General features: G+C 41.2%; 1 protein-coding gene and 5 pseudogenes across 2 annotated transcripts in view; 5 read left to right on the forward strand and 1 right to left on the reverse strand.

Moving 5' to 3' along the window:
* LOC149111168 (uncharacterized) overlaps nucleotides 1-1,000 on the forward strand; it is a 1,119-nt pseudogene extending 119 nt beyond the window's left edge.
* The window catches only part of LOC110069612 (uncharacterized), a 5,951-nt pseudogene extending 2,925 nt beyond the window's left edge, over nucleotides 1-3,026 (reverse strand). Inside the window, exon 1 of the transcript XR_016208107.1 lies at nucleotides 1-3,026. This exon is cut by the window's left edge and continues 560 nt beyond it. The product of XR_016208107.1 is annotated as an uncharacterized LOC110069612 (transcript).
* Nucleotides 1,724-3,648, forward strand: LOC149111169 (uncharacterized; annotated as a pseudogene).
* Nucleotides 3,649-9,032: 5,384 nt separating this feature from the next.
* Nucleotides 9,033-10,665, forward strand: LOC149111170 (uncharacterized; annotated as a pseudogene).
* Nucleotides 10,666-11,359: 694 nt separating this feature from the next.
* Nucleotides 11,360-14,169, forward strand: LOC149111171 (uncharacterized). The gene is made up of 2 exons (XM_089292395.1): nucleotides 11,360-12,544; nucleotides 12,691-14,169. The coding sequence occupies exons 1-2, from the start codon at nucleotides 11,360-11,362 to the stop codon at nucleotides 14,167-14,169; spliced, it is 2,664 nt and encodes an 887-aa protein (XP_089148521.1).
* A 4,263-nt stretch (nucleotides 14,170-18,432) lies between these two features.
* On the forward strand, nucleotides 18,433-21,012 carry LOC149111172 (zinc finger protein 862-like; annotated as a pseudogene).
* Nucleotides 21,013-21,491: the final 479 nt, after the last annotated feature.

The following is a 21,491-nucleotide window of genomic DNA, read 5'->3' on the forward strand; positions in this document are numbered from 1 at the left end:
GGAGCTAAAAATAGCCGAGCAGACGTTCGCAAATGAGACCGAGTGTCTGGGAGCTGAACAACAGCAGTGTGCGAAGCTTTTGGAACTTCAAAAGAAAGCTGAAGAATCAAGATTGGAATATGAGTTTGCCATCGCCCAGGAAGAAGTTATGTCAAATAAAAGTGATAGTGATGAAGAGTTGAACAAATTACCTTTACAGAGTGTGAACGATCTGGTCTCACGCTTAGACCTGGAAATAACTGAAAACACTGTTGTTGATAAACCTCACATCGAGGAAATTAAATCCACTAAACCAGAGGTCGTAACTGAGGTTTCTAGTGACCCCTATATAAAAGAGGCATGTGAATCTTCTATTGCTAAAGGTGAAGCTGAGTTGAAAACCTCTGCCACAGGAGACCCTAGCGTGCAAACTTTGAAAATAGATCAATTGTTTGAGAAAATGCTGCCAGAGTTTGTTAAAATTGTTAAACCAAATGTGCAGAAGTTCAATGTTGAAGTGGATAAAAAGGAAGTTTACGGCGCAACAGAGAAGCTTCAATTCCTGTTAGATTCTGTAGAACAAAGTGGAAAATCATGTCTAGCGAAATTCATGCCAGGTTCAGATGAATACAATAGGGCATGGACGGCACTCCAGGAGTGTTTTGGCCGTGTAGACACTGTTGTGTTAGCTGCAAAGAATCGCATAGATAAATTTCCGAACATAGTGAAAGAAAATAGTGTGCAGATCAGGCAGTATCAAGAAATAGTTTCTATGTTAATAGGCATTTTCAAGGAGCACAACTTCCTTCATGAGATTAGCTCTTAAGTCCCTGAAACAACTGTTGCTAAACTTCCTGCATGCCTTTGTGGTAGATGGGCCGAGTTTGTTGAAGGAAAACCAAAGTTATCAACCTGGAACTCATTTGCAAATTGGCTGGAAAAAGAGGCAAAAATTAGTGAGTCCAAGCAGCAGTGGATGCCCGAATAGAGAGAATGGAAGCATTCAGATACTTGCACTTAATTTTCTTGCTTGGATGGAAAATGGTTCACTGCATTGCCGTAGGTAGTTCCAATAGATCACCTAGAGATAAAAAAAGAGGAATAAGCTTTCATTGCCTTCCTTTAAAAGGTAAAGGCCTTTTAAGAAAATGGCTTGCTCAGATAAAGAGAGAAAAATTGCCCCAAATGAAGCACTGTCAGGTCTGTTCTGAACACTTTGAGCCCACGTTTTGAAAGTGAGTACCAGCTAGATATTTCGCCAGACAATTTAAGCAGACGTTGCTTAAAAGAGGATGCTGTCCCAGCTGTGTTTCAACACACAAAAAAGTTAAGCCTAAGACCGTTCAGTGGGCGCCAAAGAAATAGAGCTCTACACGAAGAGGTAAGTCACGTATTTGCGGTATAAAACTGACTCTACTGATATGACGTGATATAACCTTTTGGCCACCGTGTTACTTTTCTGGCAAGCAAGCTTTAAACATATTATCTTTTGTTCACAAATTTGTATTTGCTATTTTAGGCTCTCAATCAAATACTGGATGCCTGTGATAGTAATTCGCAAGTGTCGGGCCAATCCAGAGCGAAAGTCACACAGCCTTTTCAAGATACAAATGTCATGACTTCTGCAGTTCCTGATAACAATGTCAGTCAGACTTTCGGTGACAAAGAAAAACCACAAAGGAAGAGAAAACTACCTATTTCAGAGATACTTTTGGTGGATGCCTCTACTGACACTGAAATAACAATGATCGACCAGGCTTGTCAAACAGATTTACCTTTTGTTGTGCATTCACCTCATAAATTTAAATCCATTTGTCACACTGTAGCAAATGACCACAGTTGTGCTGCTCTCTTAAGTGATTCCCCTGTTGTGCACACTGAGCAAGTCCCTAGGGTTTCAGGAAAGATTTTTTAAAATGCAAGAGGATGTTGGATTTCTCCGAAATTGAGACCTCATTTTCCTCAAATTGACTGCTAAGAAGAGGAAATTGAAGGAGTGGATTCCATCCGATGTGTCAGATCACAAAGAATCGGACATGTCAGACCTAAGTGATTATGAAGTTAACGAATTTAGTGAAAGTTTCGACTCCGAAGACAAGGATTTTGACATAAAAACTGAAATTCCTGACGATGACGAGGAAAAGGAGTCCACAAACTGGCTTAATGAATATTGCGGTGATCTTCACCAAGAGCGAAAGTTCTTGATATTTGAAAGCAAACTAAAAGAGCTCTTTTCTCGTCACCTGCACTGTCCAAACTGTGGACGGAACTTGGAAAAAGCATCATTAGAAACAAAGGGGTCTCTTCGACTACTGAATGTCTTGGATGCTGTGATCAACCATTACTATGGCAAACACAGCCGCTTGTAAGTTCAATGGCCGCTGGAAATTTGCTGTTCAACACTGGAATTCTATTTACCAGCAACGATTACCGCAATATTGCTAATTTGACAAAGACAACAAACGTCCAATTTTTTTGGCCAGAGAAATTTTAGCTCTACTTAGAAAAAGTACCTATTCCCCATTGTTAAGAAAAAATTTGCTGAGCATCAAGTGGATATTAATTTTTTAACGAAGTGAGAAACAATGAGGTCGTAGCAGGTGTGACAGCCCGGGCCACTCAGCTAAATAGGGCACGTACAGCATTGTGAAGACAGCTTCATCTTAAGTTCTTGACTTCTCTCTGGTCCAGGTAACAGATGTCAAAATTTCAAATGCAATGGAGCTGGAGGGCCTAAAACATCGCCTAGATCACCAACAACAGGAATAAGTGGCTATTGCAAAGCTTGCTACAGATAGGCAAGTGCAAGTCAGAGCACACATGAAAAGAGGCCGTACATCAAGCAAAATTTCAATGTTTGGCATTTAGCAAAGTCTGTTCAGAAGAAGCTATCCAAAAAAGCTCAATCAGCCATGTGCGGCATTGAAACCCTGGATACACCCCATCATAACTCACCTCTGGTGGCATGCAAAAACCCTCGCAGGGAAATGCTACTGACTGTGTGGAACAATGGAAATTCATTGTTTACCACACGGCTAATATTCACTGCTGGGACGGATGTCGGCATTTCCACCAGTGCGCACACCCACCCATCCCAAGAGAAACAGAGAGAAGGAAAGACTGGTTAAAGGTTGGAAGCCCTGCTCATGATCCCCTGAAGGAGGTGGCCTTGAACAAGTCCCTTCTAAATGACATCGGCATGCTAGCCAAGTTTATCCACACTGGCATTTCAAATATGTACCATGGCCTCATGGCAAAGAAGTATTGCCAAAAAGTGCAGCACCACTCATATGATGGCATGAGGGCTCGCACCCAGTTAGCTGTTCCTGAAGACAACCACAATGTGGCAAGGAACTAAGGCCAAACCAAAGAGGGTGCAAAGAAACACAAATTTGTCTCCCCAAGGGAAGTGGTGGGTGGATTGCAAAGCCGCAATACAAGGAAAAATTGCACGCATTTTAAAATGATTTAATGGTTTCTCTCCTTGCATTAAAGAAAGGTGACGTTGAAGTTGCCCCGCTACCTCCCAAACCTGCAGCCGTGAACATTGCTCCAACCCCCAGGCTCATTTTAATACAGGAAACTTTAATACAGGGACTATTTATTGTGGGAGCTTCAGCCTCCACTACACTGTATGTTACTGTCATCAGAATTTTTGTCTACGTGTAACTTATCGCTAGGTCTTCTGGGAGGAATTGAGTAGGCTTATGTGATGTGAGCATTCAGTATGGCAGCCATTGTTGTTTTGAGTACATGAAAAATTTTCCACAGCTTACCATCACAAGTTGGTTGCAGTTTTCAAGGTAAGTTATTTTCCATTTTTAAATTGCTTTGCCTCGTTTTTGTTACATATTGTCATTCTTTCCACACTTCCCTCAAGAACTGTGTACTCTTTGTTATTTCACTTAGATCTTCGTGAGAAAATTTCTCCGGTGATACAAGATTTGTTTTGCTCACAAAAGCCATTAACTTATTGTACAGGAGAAGTATTCACTTTTGCAAGCACTCACCTTCTTCACACAGACGAGTGTCAGTTATTGGACTCTACTGTTATCACATAAATCGTATACATGTACTTGTGCTGTGCAGTCATTTTGAGCAGCTGTGAATGCAGTCAAACTGCTGAACTTACACGTACTGGAGCTGTTTGTTAACTACATGACAATATTAACTGGGAGTATGGGGCCATCAATTGAACAATACTGGTCGAGGAAGTGAAGGATGCCTTATCACATGTTCAAGGGGGATGGATTCTTACCACGTCTTAGCTAAATGTGTTTTACTTGACAACTTTGAAACTCTGGACGTTTACAGAAATGATGGGCTACATTTTGTCTACATCCCATTGCTTGTAAGGGGAAGTGAATGATGTGGAGAACAGTCCAGGCCCTGCAGTATTTAATAACACTAATCCAACAACCACTATGTCTGCTGGCCACAAGTCAAGGAACTGACAGAAGCACACTTTGGTGAATGTTGGTAAGCAGAGTGTTGCAAATTATGTTTGCTTGATTATTGTTAAAATTTACAATAAAATAGAAGACACTGTACTCAGAATATGCTTATTGAATCGAGCCTATACAGTTCTACAAGATATTAATCCTGTACAAAAAATGTGTATTTGCCGTTGACTTTTACAATGAGGTTAACTAATATTCCAGGAATAGTTTCGGTTTTTGCCAGAATGTACATTCAATGCAACATAATGCAATTTAATACATTGTTCATTATTCTTACTCTTGACATCAAACAATGCCCAATATGTCTCTTAAAAATTCACTTGCAGAAGCTTTTTCAAATAATTCTCAACGTCATCAATAACTCATCACATTTAAACAATGTAGATCATAACTGTCATGGTGTTTGGATATCTGATCTTATTTGGCAGAGATGTTGTAATTTTAAGTTCCCATTTCCTCCTTAGTTTTAGTTTCAATCGAGAAGACAGGTGCACTTGTGTATGATAATAGTGTGTCAAACACTGAAGACCACATTTCATCACATTTCCAACACCTCAAATTTTGTCAAATATTCTCAGCTGTGTGTGGTATTTTTAACTCTTCTTCATATTTGGAAATGTGGTTTAACATGGTCTTTCATGCTTGATATGTTACATCATTGTTACTACAATTGTTGTTTGTTACAGTTTTAAAGATGTCAGAGCACAGCTTTGACATATTTTTAATTTAACTTCAAGAATTTGCATGGGATACCTCCCTCATTCCAGAGAAACACTTTGGTCAGCATTGAAGAGCTTAAAAACCTATTACATTTGCAATTGTCTTGCCCACAAACATGGACTGGTCCTTTCAAAATGAAAGGTGTACTGAACATGTCTTTATTTGTGGTTGTCAAGCTGATATGTAACAAGTTCAACACAATCAGGAATGTGATTACAGTGAATGAATTTGTGTACAAGAAATTCTCCTAAAAAAGCCGATAACAGTTGCATTGTGTTCTCCAAATGACATTAAGTTAATTAACTTTCCACTGTGAATAGCATGATAAAAAATATATTACCTTCTTGTATTTTAAAACAGATCCAGCCGATCAAAGTAGTATTGGGTTTGACAAAACAATTATAACACCTACAATGAGAGATATCTGTACCTGGTCATGTGAGCATAAGAACCTGGTAAACCAGAGGGAAGCACACTGAGCAATGTGGAACACTACTTTAGAAATAATTTTGATGCTTGTCATGTAGCAATGACTTTTCATCAAGTTCCAGCTGATAAACCTGTACTGTATACTTTTCATGCGAGTCGTTGGAAGCTCTATTACACAACTCTTTATACAACTGTATGCTAACAGCCACTTGAAGATTAATATTAAATCCAGAAACAAACATGCATGCACTGTTCTATCCAAAAATTACTATGCATACTAGTCAATCATCAACATATACTTTTAACATCACAAGGACCTTCATGTATCAAAAGCATGCAGACTATGAAAAATATGTTTTCTCATATTGTTTTTTACTGCATTTAAAGTACCATTTTACCATATTTTGCATCATCTTAAAGCTGGCAATCAACAAAAGTACCTACAGCCTGTATGCAAATTGATTATTCTTATTCCATGTGACAATATTCCTTTCCAGCCATCACAAAACGTATTCAGAACTTCAGTGGAATCGACACCATTGACAAGGTGTCTATTTGGGATAAACTGTTGAATTCTCAGTTGCTGACTTTATTATGTAACTGGCTTAGATATTACAGCAATCCCTCTTGACAGTACATGTACAAGTTAATTTGATATCTGTAAACAGTCTTCAATAAAATTAATAACAACTTACATATGTTGATACCTAATAATCAATATTACCTTATTTATTTAAATTTATACCTTTATCTTTCTAGTGATGGCCTATTCACTTGTAGTACTTCAACTCCTAAATACTGACATTTAAAACTTGCTTTCCAACTGAATGGAATAAAAGTAAATCAAAGCCCACACACGCTTTGCTGACCTATTTTATTTAATTTCTAACAATCTCCTGTATCCAGGATAATTCCACTTCTGAGTCAGTTTCATCAGGGGTGCAAAAGCATGTGTAATTCCCATCTGCATTTGGATACACTGCTCAAATTGCTTTCACTACACAAGCAGGGATTACTTTTCTCACGTATCTCCCCACTCCGTCATGTACCCACCAAGTAAACTTGCGGTAAGCTGCGTAATGATAATTGCTGTAGCCTGCGTAGCAGGCATATAAAGGGGAAGGGGTGAGGGAGGAGAAAGAGAATTCGGGGAAAAAATGGAGTGGGGGAGGGCTAAAAGGAACGCCTGCTATAAAGACCCCTATTGGTTCATTTCTGCGGTTGTTGGCGGCCACAAAATTCTGATTGGTTAATTGGACAATAGGATGAGTTTGTGAAGTAATGTGAGAACAACCAAAATGGCAGCCGAAGTGGATATGCTAGCGACAGCTTTGCTGATTTGAACGTCGTCGCTTGCAGTGAATTCAAGTTAAACCAGAACAAGACATTGCAGTAAAATCTCTTCTAGATGGAAAAGATGTATTAGCGGTGTTGCCCACAGGATACGGCAAAAGCCTTGTATATCAAATGTTTGTGTGCGTCAAGGACTTTGAAATGAATGGTAAAGCAACGATTCTGGTGATTTCTCCATTGGTTAGCATCTGAAAACAAGGCTTTTTTGGAATTAACCTTTCCAGTACTTTTTTGGTTGCGTTTATCGTCTGTTCTGATAAGCTGTTTCTTGGTGTTGCTTCTTTCAGGCATGATAGTGGTGGGAAGTTGTCTTTTGCATCGATCTTCCAAATCCTTGCAGTTTAAATCTTCATTGACTCTTGTGCTGCATACAGCTTGCTCAATAAAACTGTACAGTTCAGCTGCATTTCTTATTTTGCGACCACAATATCTACAGACCTGCTCTGAAAAGTTTTCGACTCTCATTAGTGGAAACCCAGTCGAACCACAACACTCAGCTAAAATCAGCCTGACACTTTCTTCTCTGCGCAACAGCGAAAATATATTTTCAAATGACACTCTTCCTCCTCCAGAAGTAAAGTTTACTACACAAAATCTGCAGCTGCTGTTTTTTTGAATGTCTAACCTTTGTGGGAGTTGCTGACATTACATGGCTTGAAGATTTTCTCACAATGCTTGCTGCTATTAATATTTTTTCACACCTTCCAGTGTCAAGTCAGTCATGCAGAAAAGCACGTGCCTTATTCTGATTGGTCATTGAACTGACAGCTCTGTTAATTCGATTATCGTAAAACAGTAGGCGGAGATGCAAAAGAAGTGGCTTTTGTAGCAGGCGTTCCCTTCCCTGAATTCTCTTCCTCCACCTCCCCTCCCCTTTATACGCCTGCTATGCAGGCTATAATTGCTCCAAATAGAAAACATACGATTGAAACATGTATTGCAAAATCTTTTCAAATTCGCTCAAATTATGATGGAAAGGAAGGCTGAAAGGTCAGTGCAATTGCCGCGACAATTTGCTATCACCCACTGATCGGGATGGAGCTACACAGAAATGTCAGTCACTTCTGTTTATGTTGCAGCCGCATTTAATTGTTATTTTTTCCGTTTGTGCGTGCATTCTTTCGTGATCATCGCATTCTTTTCGTTTATCTCGCTTTCACGTTATCGATGTTCTGTTAGGTTTTTTCGCATAATTTTGCTGTTTCAGTCCCCTTTTGTATGTGTCTTTCTAGTTTATTTGTGTATTTTCTTCACGACGCTACCATCATCTCGTCTCGTTTACCGCCCTGCCATTTTCCTTTTTTACGTGTACCTTAGCTTCCTAGTCATACAACGTTTGTAAGTATCGTCTACCTTCAGCTCGTTATTTCTGTTTCTTTTATTGTATTCGTCTATAACTTGTAATTTATTTTGTTTGTAGCAACCGCTCCCTTTTCATCACTTCTGTTCGCACTCATTAAATTGTACATTTTGTCTTAACGGTTAAAAGCCAAGTAGCGTGTTGGACGTTGACTACAATATTCGTTGAAACGTTATGGATCCAATCGAAACCACTGGAAGCCAACAGGAACAAATTGGATTGGAAAGCGACAGTTTAGAATCTGCGGGCGCGGCCCTCGCAACCAGTGTAACAAGGCGAAGGCAGCGCACTGAGAAAGGAAAGGCCTATATCGCTCATCTTCGATGGACAGACTGTCAAACTGTTGATAAGAGAATCCAACGGCAAATTAAGGAAATTGTTTCTTCTGCGAGTACCGAAGAAAACGTGCACGTCGTGGAAAGGAATCTGACTGCATTTCATGTTACCGTGGAAGAATTAACGAGATGCGTCGCTGTATTGTTGGATGACCTCGAGGGTGAAGGTGACCAGCTAACCGTAGCTAACGATTGGTATGCCGAAAAGAGTAAGCAAATAAGCGATTTTATTGAAAAAACCGTTCGCTGGATTTCGTCTGCGAAAGAGGTCCTTGAGCAGAGGTTAGATCTCAAGCCAGTTCAAGACATACGCGAGCATCGCATCACTCTCACGCAACATCAAGATCCTTAATCATCTCCAGCAGAGCAAAAGAAAAGGCAAAAGCGGCCGAATTAATGGCAAAAGTGGCTATGTTGGAACAAAGGCAAGAGCTAGAGAAAAGGGCTGAGAGGTTACGTTTAGAAGAACAATTAGCAGTCGCCCAAGTTCGTGAACGTGTGTTCGCAGAAATCGAGAATGGCGTCAAGGAAGATTTAAGCCACCAGCCAGAAATGCCTTCAGAAGCCTCTCGTGTACCAGGAATTTCTCTCTCTGGGCCATCTTTTCTGCCTGTGTCCAGTATTTACACCGTTCCAAGCGCAACGTCAAACACTAACAAACGTGAACTTTACTCTGGGTTTCAATGATGACGCTCCTGTTACACAAACAACTCCTAAGCCGACGCGACATCCTACGAAGTTAAACCCTCTCGCACCTGAGTTTCTCGTCGCCGACACGCAGCCAAATACGCAGTTTTGTGACGTTCTTCAGAAACAAAACAGATTAACTGAACTGTTGGCAGAACAACAACAACAGAGTTTACTTCCGTCACTCACGCTGACTAAATTTACTGGCGATCCTTTGGAATATTCCACATTTACTAGAAGCTTTGAATCCCAAGTGGAAGCTAGAGTGAGCGCTAACGATGTTCGTTTGCAATACTTGGAGCAATACTTACAAGGAGAACCGAAGGAGCTCATCAAAGGATGTCTTCACTTGGATAGAAACAGCGGCTACATAGAAGCTAAGAAACTCCTAAAGGAGAAGTACGGGGATCCTTACAAGATATCGAACGCGTACATTAAGAAGATTAACGAGTGGCCTCACATACGGTCAGGAGATGAACTGGCATTAGACCGACTTTCCATCTTTCTTGGTCAGTGCCGGAGATAGGAAGGAGTTCCTCAAAGAAAAAGAGCTCTGTTTCGCATGTTACGATCCTGGCCACAGATCTAACGGGTGCGCCCAGAGGAGAACTTGTAAGAAGTGTTCACGTTGTCATCCCACGGGACTTCATGATGACAACTTCTGCATCAATCAAGTAGCCTCCAAGCAGCAGATCCCCCCGCCTCCGCAGCGTAAGGATCATGTTGTGAATGCTCACACTGAAATGGCCCAAGCAACCTGTAATGCCACTGGCGCTGAGGAATCTGTCTCCGCTGTACCCATCGTTCCTGTCAGGTTGAGATCTGCAGGAAGTGAAGTCCTCACGCCATGCTTGATGCTTGCAGCACCAGTTCCTTTGTTCTAGAAGATATCGCATCCAGTTTGGGTGTAAAGGGCACCGATACACAGCTGATGGTGAAGACCGTCAACGGCACCAAATTACACGACGCCAAGGTTTTGAACGGATTGGTCGTTTCAGATTTAAAGGGTGACAATACCGTGCAATTACCGAAGATCTTCACCAAAAAGGACCTTTCTACCTGCAATAACATCCCTATGCCTGAACTTGCTCATCGATGGAAACATCTTAAAGGCATAGAAGCAGATCTGCCACCACAGTTACCTAATGCCAAGATCGGTCTTCTGATTGGCTCTAATTGTCCGAAAGCTCTCGAGCCAATGGATGTATTAGCAAGCGAAGATGGTGGTCCATTTGCAATTAAAACGTTTGCTGGATGGGTAATAGTTGGGCCCTTATACATGTGCTATGAAGAGCATCCTAGTGTAAATTGCCATTGCTGCAATGGAAGTCTGTTCTGGTAGACACCTCGATCACCACTTCATGGTAGAGAACAAAGTCAGAGAAATCGTTGCTCCACAAGTGCTGAACAAGATGTTTGAGGTAGACTTCAGCGAGCGAACTGATGATAAGGAACAAGGACACTCACAAGAAGACAAGAAGTTTCTCAAGATAGTTACCCAGGGTATTCGGCATACAGAAGATAGTCATTACGAGATTCCCCTTCCATTCCACCGTGACGATGTACGCTTTCCTGAGAACAAGGAGCAGGTCCTTCAAAGAGCACACTGGTTAAGAAAGAAGTTTATCAATAATGAGACATTTTACAAGGACTGTGTCAATTTCATGAACAGTATTATTGCCAAGGGATTTGCTAGGAAGGTGCCGTCAGATCGTCTATTTGCTAAGACAGGCCAACTTTGGTACATACCCCACCATGGTGTCTACCACGCTAAGAAGCCCAACAAGATCAGGGTCGTATTCGACTGTAGTGCCAGGTTCGGAGGAACATCGCTAAACGACCAATTGTTGCAGGCGCCTGACCTGACGAATCGACTCGTGGGTGTTCTGACAAGATTCCGCCAAGGACCAGTCGCCTTCATGAGTGATATTGATGCCATGTTCCATCAAGTCCGGGCACCAGAAGGCCAGCGAGACTTCTTACGCTTCCTATGGTGGCCTGATGGAGATTAAACGCAGAATCTTGAGGAGTATCAGATGAACGTCCATTTATTTGGTGCGGTTTCCTCGCCGAGTTGTTCAAACTTCGTGCTACGAAAAGCAGCTGATGATGCCGAGGAGGCCGTTGGTCCAGAAACCGCTAACCTGTTGAGGAAGAATTTCTATGTTGACGACTGCCTTCGCCCAGAAGATACAGAGGAGTCCGCTATTCAAAGAATACGTGGTGTTCGCCATGCCTGTGCACATGGAGGTTTCAATCTGGCCAAGTTCGTTAGCAACAGTAGACCCGTACTAGAAAGTGTCCCAGACGAAGCTCGTGCCCAAGACGTGAGAACATTAGAGCTAGGCAGTGGTGAACTTCCGTTTGAGAGGGCTCTCAGCGTACAGTGGGCAATCGAGTCGGATACGTTTGGTTTCAGAATCGTCCTTAAAGACCAGCCGCTAACCCAAAGAGGAATATTGTCTACGATATCTTCCGTTTACGACCCTCTGGGAGTAGCAGCACCCTTTCTGTTGGTCGGAAAGTCAATACTGCAGGATCTGTGTCGCACCAAGTTAAGCTGGGATGAAGACATTGGCGAAGAGTACCGTGTACGTTGGGAGAATTGGAAAAGCCAGTCGCCTGCCCTGGAACGTTTCTCTATGGAGCGATGTCTCAAACCTGCAAACTTTGGTACAGTCGTCTCCAGACAAATCCACAACTTCTCTGATGCTAGCTCAACGGGTTACGGTCAAGTGACATACCTCAGAATCAAGATTGAGAAAGGAGACATCCATTGTGCGTTTCTTATGGGGAAAGCCCGCGTAGCTCCCGTTAAGACCATGACGATTCCATGCCTCAAGCTTACGGCAGCCACAGTTTCAGTTAGAGTGGGAGAGATGATTGCTAGAGAGTTAGACGCACCTGCTGAGAGTAAGACTTATTGGACAGACAGTACAACTGTTTTGAAGTACATCCGAAATGACAAGAAGCGTTTCCACGTGTTTGTGGCGAATCGCGTGCAAACAATAAGAAATGCAACAAATCCTAACCAGTGGAGGTACGTTGGGACCGACATTAATCCGGCTGATGACTCGTCACGTGGTTTGAAAGGCCATGAGTCATCCAAACAGCATCGTTGCATTACAGGTCCAAATTTCCTATGGCTACCTGAGAGCAAATGGCCTCAACTTCCTGGTGACTTGGACGACGTTTCCTACAATGATCCTGAGGTTAAGAAGGTTCTAGTGAACAGCATGGATGTTGAAGAGAACGCAGACCTTTTGAAGAGGCTCACACGCTTTTCCGAGTGGCACCGTATGAAAAATCCATTGCCTGGATACTCCGTCTAAAACCTAACTCCGATGAGAGGGCATTGCTTCCCAAGGATGGAGCTGACAAAGTGAGACGTACAGCAAACGTGAAACACAAGCCCTTAAGAGTAGAAGAATTAGACAGAGCGGAGAAGACCATTCTGAAATTGGTACAAAGCGGTGCATTTCCCAAAGAAATAGAAGCTCTGCAGAAAGTTCGACGAGTAGATTGTGAGAATGACCGCCAATTTGCAAAGGCAATAAAGTCTGAAATCAAGAAATCTAGCACGTTGTATCGCCTTGATCCTTTCCTGGACCAGGACAGACTCATACGTGCTGGCAGAAGACTAAGCAAGTCAGAAGAGTTTTCAGAAGGCTTTAAGCGTCCTGTGATCCTGCCGGAGAAGAGTTTCATCGTGGACCTCATAATTCGCGACGCCCATACGAAGGTCGCCCATGCTGGCAGGGGCATTACGCTGAGCGAACTAAGAAGTCAATATTGGATACTTAACGCCAATTCTGTTGTGAGACATTTCATCTCCAAGTGCGTGGTTTGTCGTCGTCTTCGTGGAACGACAGGTGAACAAAAGATGGCTGACCTTCCTAAGGAGCGAATAACACCCTCCCCTCCCTTCACATATAGTGGTGTTGATTACTTTGGTCCCATCTACATCAAGCATGGACGGAGAGATGTTAAATGCTATGGAGTACTATTTACCTGCCTAGCTAGCCGAGCTGTGCACATTGAAACGGCCGACTCATTGGAAACGGATTCCTTCATTAACGCCCTTCGACGATTCATAGCAAGGAGAGGGCCTGTATGTGAGATCAGATCAGACCAAGGCACCAACATTGTAGGAGCAGAGAGAGAACTAAAGAAAGCTCTAGACGAGCTGGACCACAGCGCAATCCAAAGGAATCTTTGCAGACACTTCAATGCTGACTGGATTATCCAATGGAAACAGAATCCTCCAGCAGCATCCCACATGGGTGGCGTTTGGGAGCGCCAGATACGATCTGTCAGATCAATTTTGTCTGCATTGATGCGAGAACATGGCCACACCCTCGACGATGAGTCCTTTAGAACCCTGTTAACCGAGGTAGAATGCATCATTAACAGTCGCCCGCTCACTGTCCCATCAAGCGATCCCGAGGATCTGGATCCACTCACACCAAATCACATACTGACTATGAAGTCAAGGGTTGTCATGCCTCCACCAGGAAACTTTCAGAAAGCTGACTTGTACCTCCGCAAAAGATGGAAACGTGTGCAGTATCTTTCCAATGTCTTTTGGTCGAGATGGAGAAAAGAGTACGTCCAAAATCTACAAAAGAGAGTAAAATGGAACCGCCCCCGAAGAAACTTCGAAAAGGGAGACCTGGTACTGATCGTAGATGATCGAGCCTCAAGAAACAACTGGAGCATGGCCCGAGTTGTCGACATACACCCGGATTCAAATGGACAGGTCATATCGGTCAGAGTTACCACGGCAACAACAACCCTAGATCGCCCAATCGACAAACTCATGCTGATACTGGAGAATGAAGAATGAACACCAGGGTAAATCCCAGCCAGAGGAGCCATGAGTAGAGAACTGTGTTATGAACTTTAACATTAAAACTGAGAACTTAAGAGTTTTAGTAAACTCTTAGAGGAGCCAGATGTTGCAGCCGCATTTAATTGTTATTTTTTCCGTTTGTGCGTGCATTCTTTCGTGATCATCGCATTCTTTTCATTTATCTCGCTTTCACGTTATCGATGTTCTGTTAGGTTTTTTCGCATAATTTTGCTTTGTTTCAGTCCCCTTTTGTATGCGTCTTTCTAGTTTATTTGTGTATTTTCTTCGCGATGCTACCGTCATCTCGTCTCGTTTACCGCCCTGCCGTTTTCCTTTTTTTACGTGTACCTTAGCTTCCTAGTCATACAACGTTTGTAAGTATCGTCTACCTTCGGCTCGTTATTTCTGTTTCTTTTATTGTATTCGTCTATAACTTGTAATTTATTTTGTTTGTAGCAACCGCTCCCTTTTCATCGCTTCTGTTTGCACTCGTTGAATTGTACATTTTGTCTTAACGGTTAAAAGCCAACTAGCGTGTTGGACGTTGACTACAATAGTTTATTAATTTCATTTTGCAGAACCTACAAGAAATTTAGGCAATGGCTGTGTGTGTAAAATGTAGTCGACTAAGTTCAATGAACGAATAATTCTTTCACTAAGTCTAAAGTTACTAAAAAGATTCATGTAGTTTGGCTACTTATATCTTTCAAAATTGTGTTGCAATATTGATAGGGCTAATCAAGTACCTCAGACTGAATTTTATATCATAATGAGAATTAAAGTGCCACTAACCCCCAAAATTTTTTTTGCTAATATAAATTTCCTTTTTCTCCTGATCACCACTGTGAAAAAATTATCATTTTAGCTATTTTCATTGATTTTCTATGAATTTTTTAAGTTTGTAAATTTGCCCTTTTCCATGTTCACGACCGAGGAATAGCAGAGAATGGGACGAGTTGGCTTTTGACGTCACTTCGGGAATAACAATATTTTGTTTCTAAGAAGAATGTATGTGAACATGCAATAGTGTGTGTCAAAATCGTTACAGAATGCAAGGACAATCTGTTGTTGGAGGGTGTAGCAATACAGGATGCATAGAATAGACTATGCCTCTTCATTCAATACCTCTACCTCAATGAAACTACCAAAACAAGAAAAAGACCAAAGCAGTGGGCTGATCTGTGCGAAGCTAAAGCCGGGGAGCCATTGAGGATTTCTCCGATCTCAGGTTCGCCACTACTATAAAAACCTAGAGATTTTCACGGCCTGTATATTCTTCTCTATCTCTAGTGGGGATCTTGAAATTGTCAAGCTACTGCATAAGACACAAATTTGGGATAAGCTGGAAGCCATATTTTGAGCGCAAACGATCTTTCGACACGAGTCCCAGGCGAAACTATAGGTGACGAAATTACATGGTAAATTAAACAAATCACCTTTTGAAATAGAGACTTGTCTAAATGAATAGTAAACTAAACCTACGTTCTACAACGATGCGAAGAAGATTGTTGAGGCTTCGAACTGGTGAACTAGCTATGTATTTGTGGATTTTAATAAAAACACACGCACGCCAGAGGTCGCCTGTAATCTGGCCGTGTTTCTCAGTTTGTTTTGCTCTCTGAGTTTCGTCTTTGAGGAATGAAATACATCTAAATTACAAACTTAGAATGGATCAAGCATTTATAAATATATGAGGAAAGTGAAACAAACGATTAAGATTCGGCCCTATAGCTACTGACGGAGATTGTTGTGCTGAAAGAAGAATGCGCTTGTCAGTCAACCGAAACGAAAACAAATAAGTCGAGGACTCCCAGGTTGTTAGCGTGCGTAAAATGGACATTTCATTCAAAATAACAGTGAAGTAGAAATGTATTCATTTAACTGAAAGTATACTGAACCTCTTTTCAAGATCTTGTTGAAGGATTTTCCATGATTTCACTAGTACGGAATATGCAAATTTGCGTAGCTTGTGTTCGTACACAGTAATTGAATATACATCTACTACAGTCGGTCGACAATAACAAAGTGAAAAGTTACCTCACCTTCTAATATTGTTTGCCGACATCTCTGCCTATCTCTTATGTTAAAACTATTTTCAATCATTGATCTGGAGAAGTAGGCAGGAGTGGAGTACAACTGCATCGCAGTTTAACTTGCATTTCAGGGGAAATTACTATTTGAATGTAAAAGTGTTTTGTCACTCCGAAATTTGCATGTTCCGTAAAGTCAAATTACCAACTCTTTGTGTTCATTGACATCTTTATAACTCTTTAAGAGCTGTAAGCTAACTCTTCAGTCATTGTTTGTACCTTTATAACCCAAATGGACTGGCAAATTGTCGATCTCGGCCTATATATAATTATACAACGCGGTTATCTCAACTGGCAACCCGCACTTCGAAATGGAAAAATATGTACTTCACAGCCTTCCAAATCGTAGCTAGACTCTGAATTGTAATGCTAGATGATACAGTTCTTTCACCTAAAGTTGTTGTCCAGTTTTGATAAAATATGAATCACAAATAACCCGAAAATGTTTTGACTGCCCTCGAAGCTCAGTCAAAAGTCTCTTGAGTGTTTTAGCCCAGTTCCCGAAGTGACATCATTAGTAGCCCGACCCAGATCCCACTTTGCACGGCCGTGAACATAGAAATTACATGTTTAAACACCTGTAGAAACGTAGGGATTTTATCAATCGAGATAATTTTTTCACCAAAGTAATCAGGAAAACTAGTAGATTTTATTTAAGGAAAAAAATTTGGGGGGTTAGTGGCACTTTAAACATTTTAACATCCTTTACAGAATTTGTGACATACAGGGTGCCTGTGGCTAATTGATCTACTCTACATTATCCCAGCAAAAGAGCAAAACGATTTACAATGTTATAGATGTGGTACGTACACAATAGCAAGTTCCCATGGCGCTTGTATGCCACGCACCTGACTCAAACCAACAATGGCCGTCTCCAACACTTCTCTTCACCGGGGCTCGAAATTGCGACCGATACAGTCGCCAATGCGACTAACATTTTCTCTTTGGCGACTAAAAATTCTGGTTTACTCGCCAATGTGACGACCAGATTTTTCTATGATTTAGATTTAAATTAGAAGATTAAAGGTAAAACAAACATTTTGTCTCATCCTGCTTTGCATTCGTTGTAAAAAAAACAGGCCAAATCGCATAAACAAAGCGAACTACCAACTTCTGTCCGCAATATTTTCAACGCCATTACAGCTATTCCCTTCGTACCGCGGGCGCAGAATTTTGCAAAAAGACTGCTGGAACGAAGTGTTTGATTTTCACATATCCACATGGTTTCCGCCGGTTTCCGAGAGAACACGTGCGAGACAATGTAAATTATCATGCATAACAAATTAGCAAGCCAGGAAGATTTAAAATTTAAAATATTTCCAAACTTCTCTCTGTAGTAATGAAGAGGATGCCAAAGGGCTGCTTATCATCAAGCAGGAGGCTTTTAAAGAATTAAATTTGCTTGTTCCCGATATCATAACGGGACAGCTTCCAGAGGATGTTTTGCATCAGCAAAGAAACAGTTGCTGTCAAAGCCAGTGATAATGGTGATTGTCTGTACAATGCAACGTCCATTGCTCTTTGTGGGGATGAGTCACTGGCATTATTGCTAAGACTTCTTGTAGCTGGCAAATTGTTTTTTAATTCAAAATATTATCCCGAGCATCCAGTCTTTTGCGAAACGTCCGGCGATACCGACATCTCTGTGGAAACACTGTTTTCAATCGCACTTAAATGTCAAGCAGAAAAGAAGTTTTACAGAAACTCAGGACAAGTGCGAGGCAGTGAAAGTTCAAGCGTTGTCTACATGTACTGTTGGGGAATGGTTATCTTTCTTGAATCTCTTAGCACTTAGCCTCTGTAATATCACGACCACTTTATTGTTTACCCCAATGTTAATTTCCGCTATCAAAAGTTGTTGCATAGAATTGTGATTCCAAGATTGTCGCCTGAATCAGAAATACCACCGGGCCAAGTAAACACTCTATGGTCAAGAGCGGGAGGTTTTGACAATCGCCCTGGAACTTAGTATGAGCCCAATCACTTTGTTCCAATCATAAATAAGTGGAAAGCCAATGACAAAGACAAAGAAAAGCATGGCAAATCTTCGAAAAACGTGATCACTGTGAAGCCAAAATAACAGCCGACACTGTTTTCATTTGAAAAGAAGTTGACCACCACCTGTGAAACACCACCCAGCAAACCAGTTCAAAAAAGAACTGTGGAAATGGCTGGACTGGGGGACTCTAGTAAGGCCAAGAAACAACCGGAACCATCAGCACCAAATGTGGGCCAGAAAAGAAAATTCCTTTCAAAGTGGAAACAAGAATTCCTGTGGCTGATGTTTTCGGAAGAAAACAACTGCATGACCTGCAGTATTTGTATTCAAGTACCAGGGGTAGCAGGGAAATCACAGTTTATTTCTGACTCGAATTCCTTTAAAAAGGAAACCATTCAAATTCATGGGTCAAGCAATGGCCATTTGAGAGCTGACAGCCTTGCGAGCCAAGCAGAACCCCATAGCAGTCTTCAAAAGCCAGAAGTTTTTCCAAGGGGCAGAAAGACCAAGAGGAAAGAGATCGAAAAGAGATGACGATAAAGATGAATACAGCATACTTTGTTGCAAAAGAGGAGTTGCCCTTTAGCAAATACGAAGGTCTCTTGTCCCTCCAAAAGAAGAACGGCCTCGAAATAAACATGACCTATGCTAATGACAAGTCATGTGCCAAAATGGTGTTGGTAATTGGTAATGTTTACAAAGACCAGCTCACAGATGAAGTCACAAGGACGAATTACATCAGTGTGATGGCAGACGGCGCGACTGATGCTGGGGGCTTAGAAAATGAGACCGTATACACTCGTTTTATTCGTGATGGCAAGCCAATAAACTGCTTAGTCAGGCACAAAGTGGTTGAACATGTCACTGCAGAAGGTAATTAGGCAAGAATAATTACTTTTAAAAATCCAAATAAGGGGCGTATTTAGTCCATTTTTCCTGTTGGAATTTTTACTGTTTTTGAGCTAAAAAACAATTAAAAATTCCGACGGGCAAATGTATTGGCTATATGCGTATGTTGCAAATAGATAGGTCGCTTTTATATCCTTCACTGAACAAGCTGAAAACTATTACAAATACAGAAATTCTTTTCGAAAGTAACATTCTAAGAATTCTACCTTTTGTTTGTTTTTGCGTTCTGCTTTGAATGTTAAAAAGTCAAAATCTTATTATAGAGAAGTAATTCAGTTTTTTTAATATATATGTACTATAGTTTTCTATTCACCTCCAAGGCTGCTTTTCGGGCTTATAGCTGGGAACCATGACTTGTAAGCGGCAATTAACAATATCCTTTCATGTTTTTCTATTAGGAATTCAAAACGTCATCAATTCAGTATTTCAAGATGCTGGTCTTGGCAACTGGAAAACCAAGGCAGTCAGGTTTGGGGCTGATGGCGCTGCCGTCAATCTGGAAAAGAAGGGAGGAGTGGCAGCTCTCTTAAAGAAAGAAGTCCCACACATCCTGGGCTTTCACTGCCTTCCACATAGGCTGGAGCTTGCACTCCAAGATTTGCAGAAAAAATGCAAGTCAATCGAGTGCGTTTACAATGTCCTTCATCTCATTTGGAAGACCTACCATTACAGCCCGAAATCTGTACGCACCCTCAAATCCATTACAGAAGAGCTCGATGTAAATATCCTAAAACCTTCCCAGGTTATTGGAACCCGTTGGTTACCACGTCACCCGTGCGTTGAATGTGTTTGTGGGTCATTCCCCCAAAGATTCCTTATGTGACGAAGCCAGACAATATGCTGCGGTATTATTCCACATGGAACATCTGAGCATCTCTTCAAAGAACGCGGACATCCAAGGACGGGCAAAATTTGTTGCTGGCAAAATGAGAGATGTCCACTTCACAGCATTTTGCCATTTTCTGGCTGGTTTATTCTCTATTCTTAGCAAGCTGAGTCTTCAAATGCAGTGTAACGATCTCATCCTGCCCGTGTCGGTTTCACTTGTTAAAGAAGCAATGGCAAGAGCTGAATGTCTGAAGAGTCATCCCATCCCTGATGGACATTTGCCTGCATTCCTGAAAAATGTCAAGAGTGCAAGTGGCTTTCAGGGCATAACTTTGACAGGCTCATTGGAAGGCACAGTAAAGCGTGGGGATGGCTTGCCTGAAAGTCTGCAATCAGAGATCAAAACAGCCGTCGACCTAGTCAGCTGGTCAGGTGTACTAGGAAGCTTTATCTTAGAAATAATTACATGTTCGCTTAAATCAGGAGAATTCAAGTTCACACATAATTTTAGAATAATCAAATCAAATCAAGTATGTCATTTTTGCTATTCGTCCCATTGATAAGTCCGTTAGCTGTTTTCAAACGAGGTAACCGATTGCGTTGAATCAGGCAATCGCATCAAATAATATTCACATTCAAAATAATATAACTGCAGTTCTGAACCGTGTAATATAAAATTGTTACCGTTTAGAAGTTACATGTATATTTATTATGAACTCTTCAATTTGTAACTTAGCGAGTTAACTATGTATAGGTATAAGAAAGATTTTGTTGATTACTTGCATGAAAAAGAGAAGAGTTCTATTTATCATTTCATATGATTTTCAGTAAGATAACCAGCTCATGCGAGTTACATGTGCATCGCCAAGTACATGGCATTGAGACTTTTCTGAGTCGTTCGTACATTGATAGTAAAAATTGATGTTTGTGAAGAGTTCTTGTGTATTCTACAGTGCTGTCCTGTACTGCACATTTATTCCAAAATCCATACTTGACTACTACAAGACTTGACATTAAAGCTCTTTTTCTTAAAAGTCTTCGGTCCATTATCAAGCTCTTCCTCTAAGCTGTATTTGACTTCCACTGCCATTCGTTTCCTTTAGTAGCTTTTACTGAAGTCCGTAAAAGATTTCCTACAAGAACTCCAAGAAAACCCAATCAAATGAGATTTAACTTACTCAATTTAACGTCCTTTATCCTGACATTTTTATCTCTGATGACAGCTTGAAGCCCATCAAATCCATATTACATGCAAGTTCTTTCTGTGAAATCTTGATCTGAAACTAACATTCAATCACAAATCTGATGGATCACACCATAAAAGATCTGCATCATTTACTGCGCCTTTGTTTCAGTGGCAAGCGGTTTCCTTACAAAGAGGAGATCTAGTAATGAATGGAATCGGCCATGTTAATTCCTTCGTACATGCTATCTCCATACAGTCGTGTTTGGCTCCCATAAGCTACAAAGATAGCGGCTAGAAACTCTTA

The sequence above is a fragment of the Orbicella faveolata genome, unplaced genomic scaffold, assembly GCF_042242905.1.
Source record: "Orbicella faveolata isolate gen_17 unplaced genomic scaffold, um_ofav_v1 contig_24, whole genome shotgun sequence".
NCBI lineage: Eukaryota > Metazoa > Cnidaria > Anthozoa > Scleractinia > Merulinidae > Orbicella > Orbicella faveolata.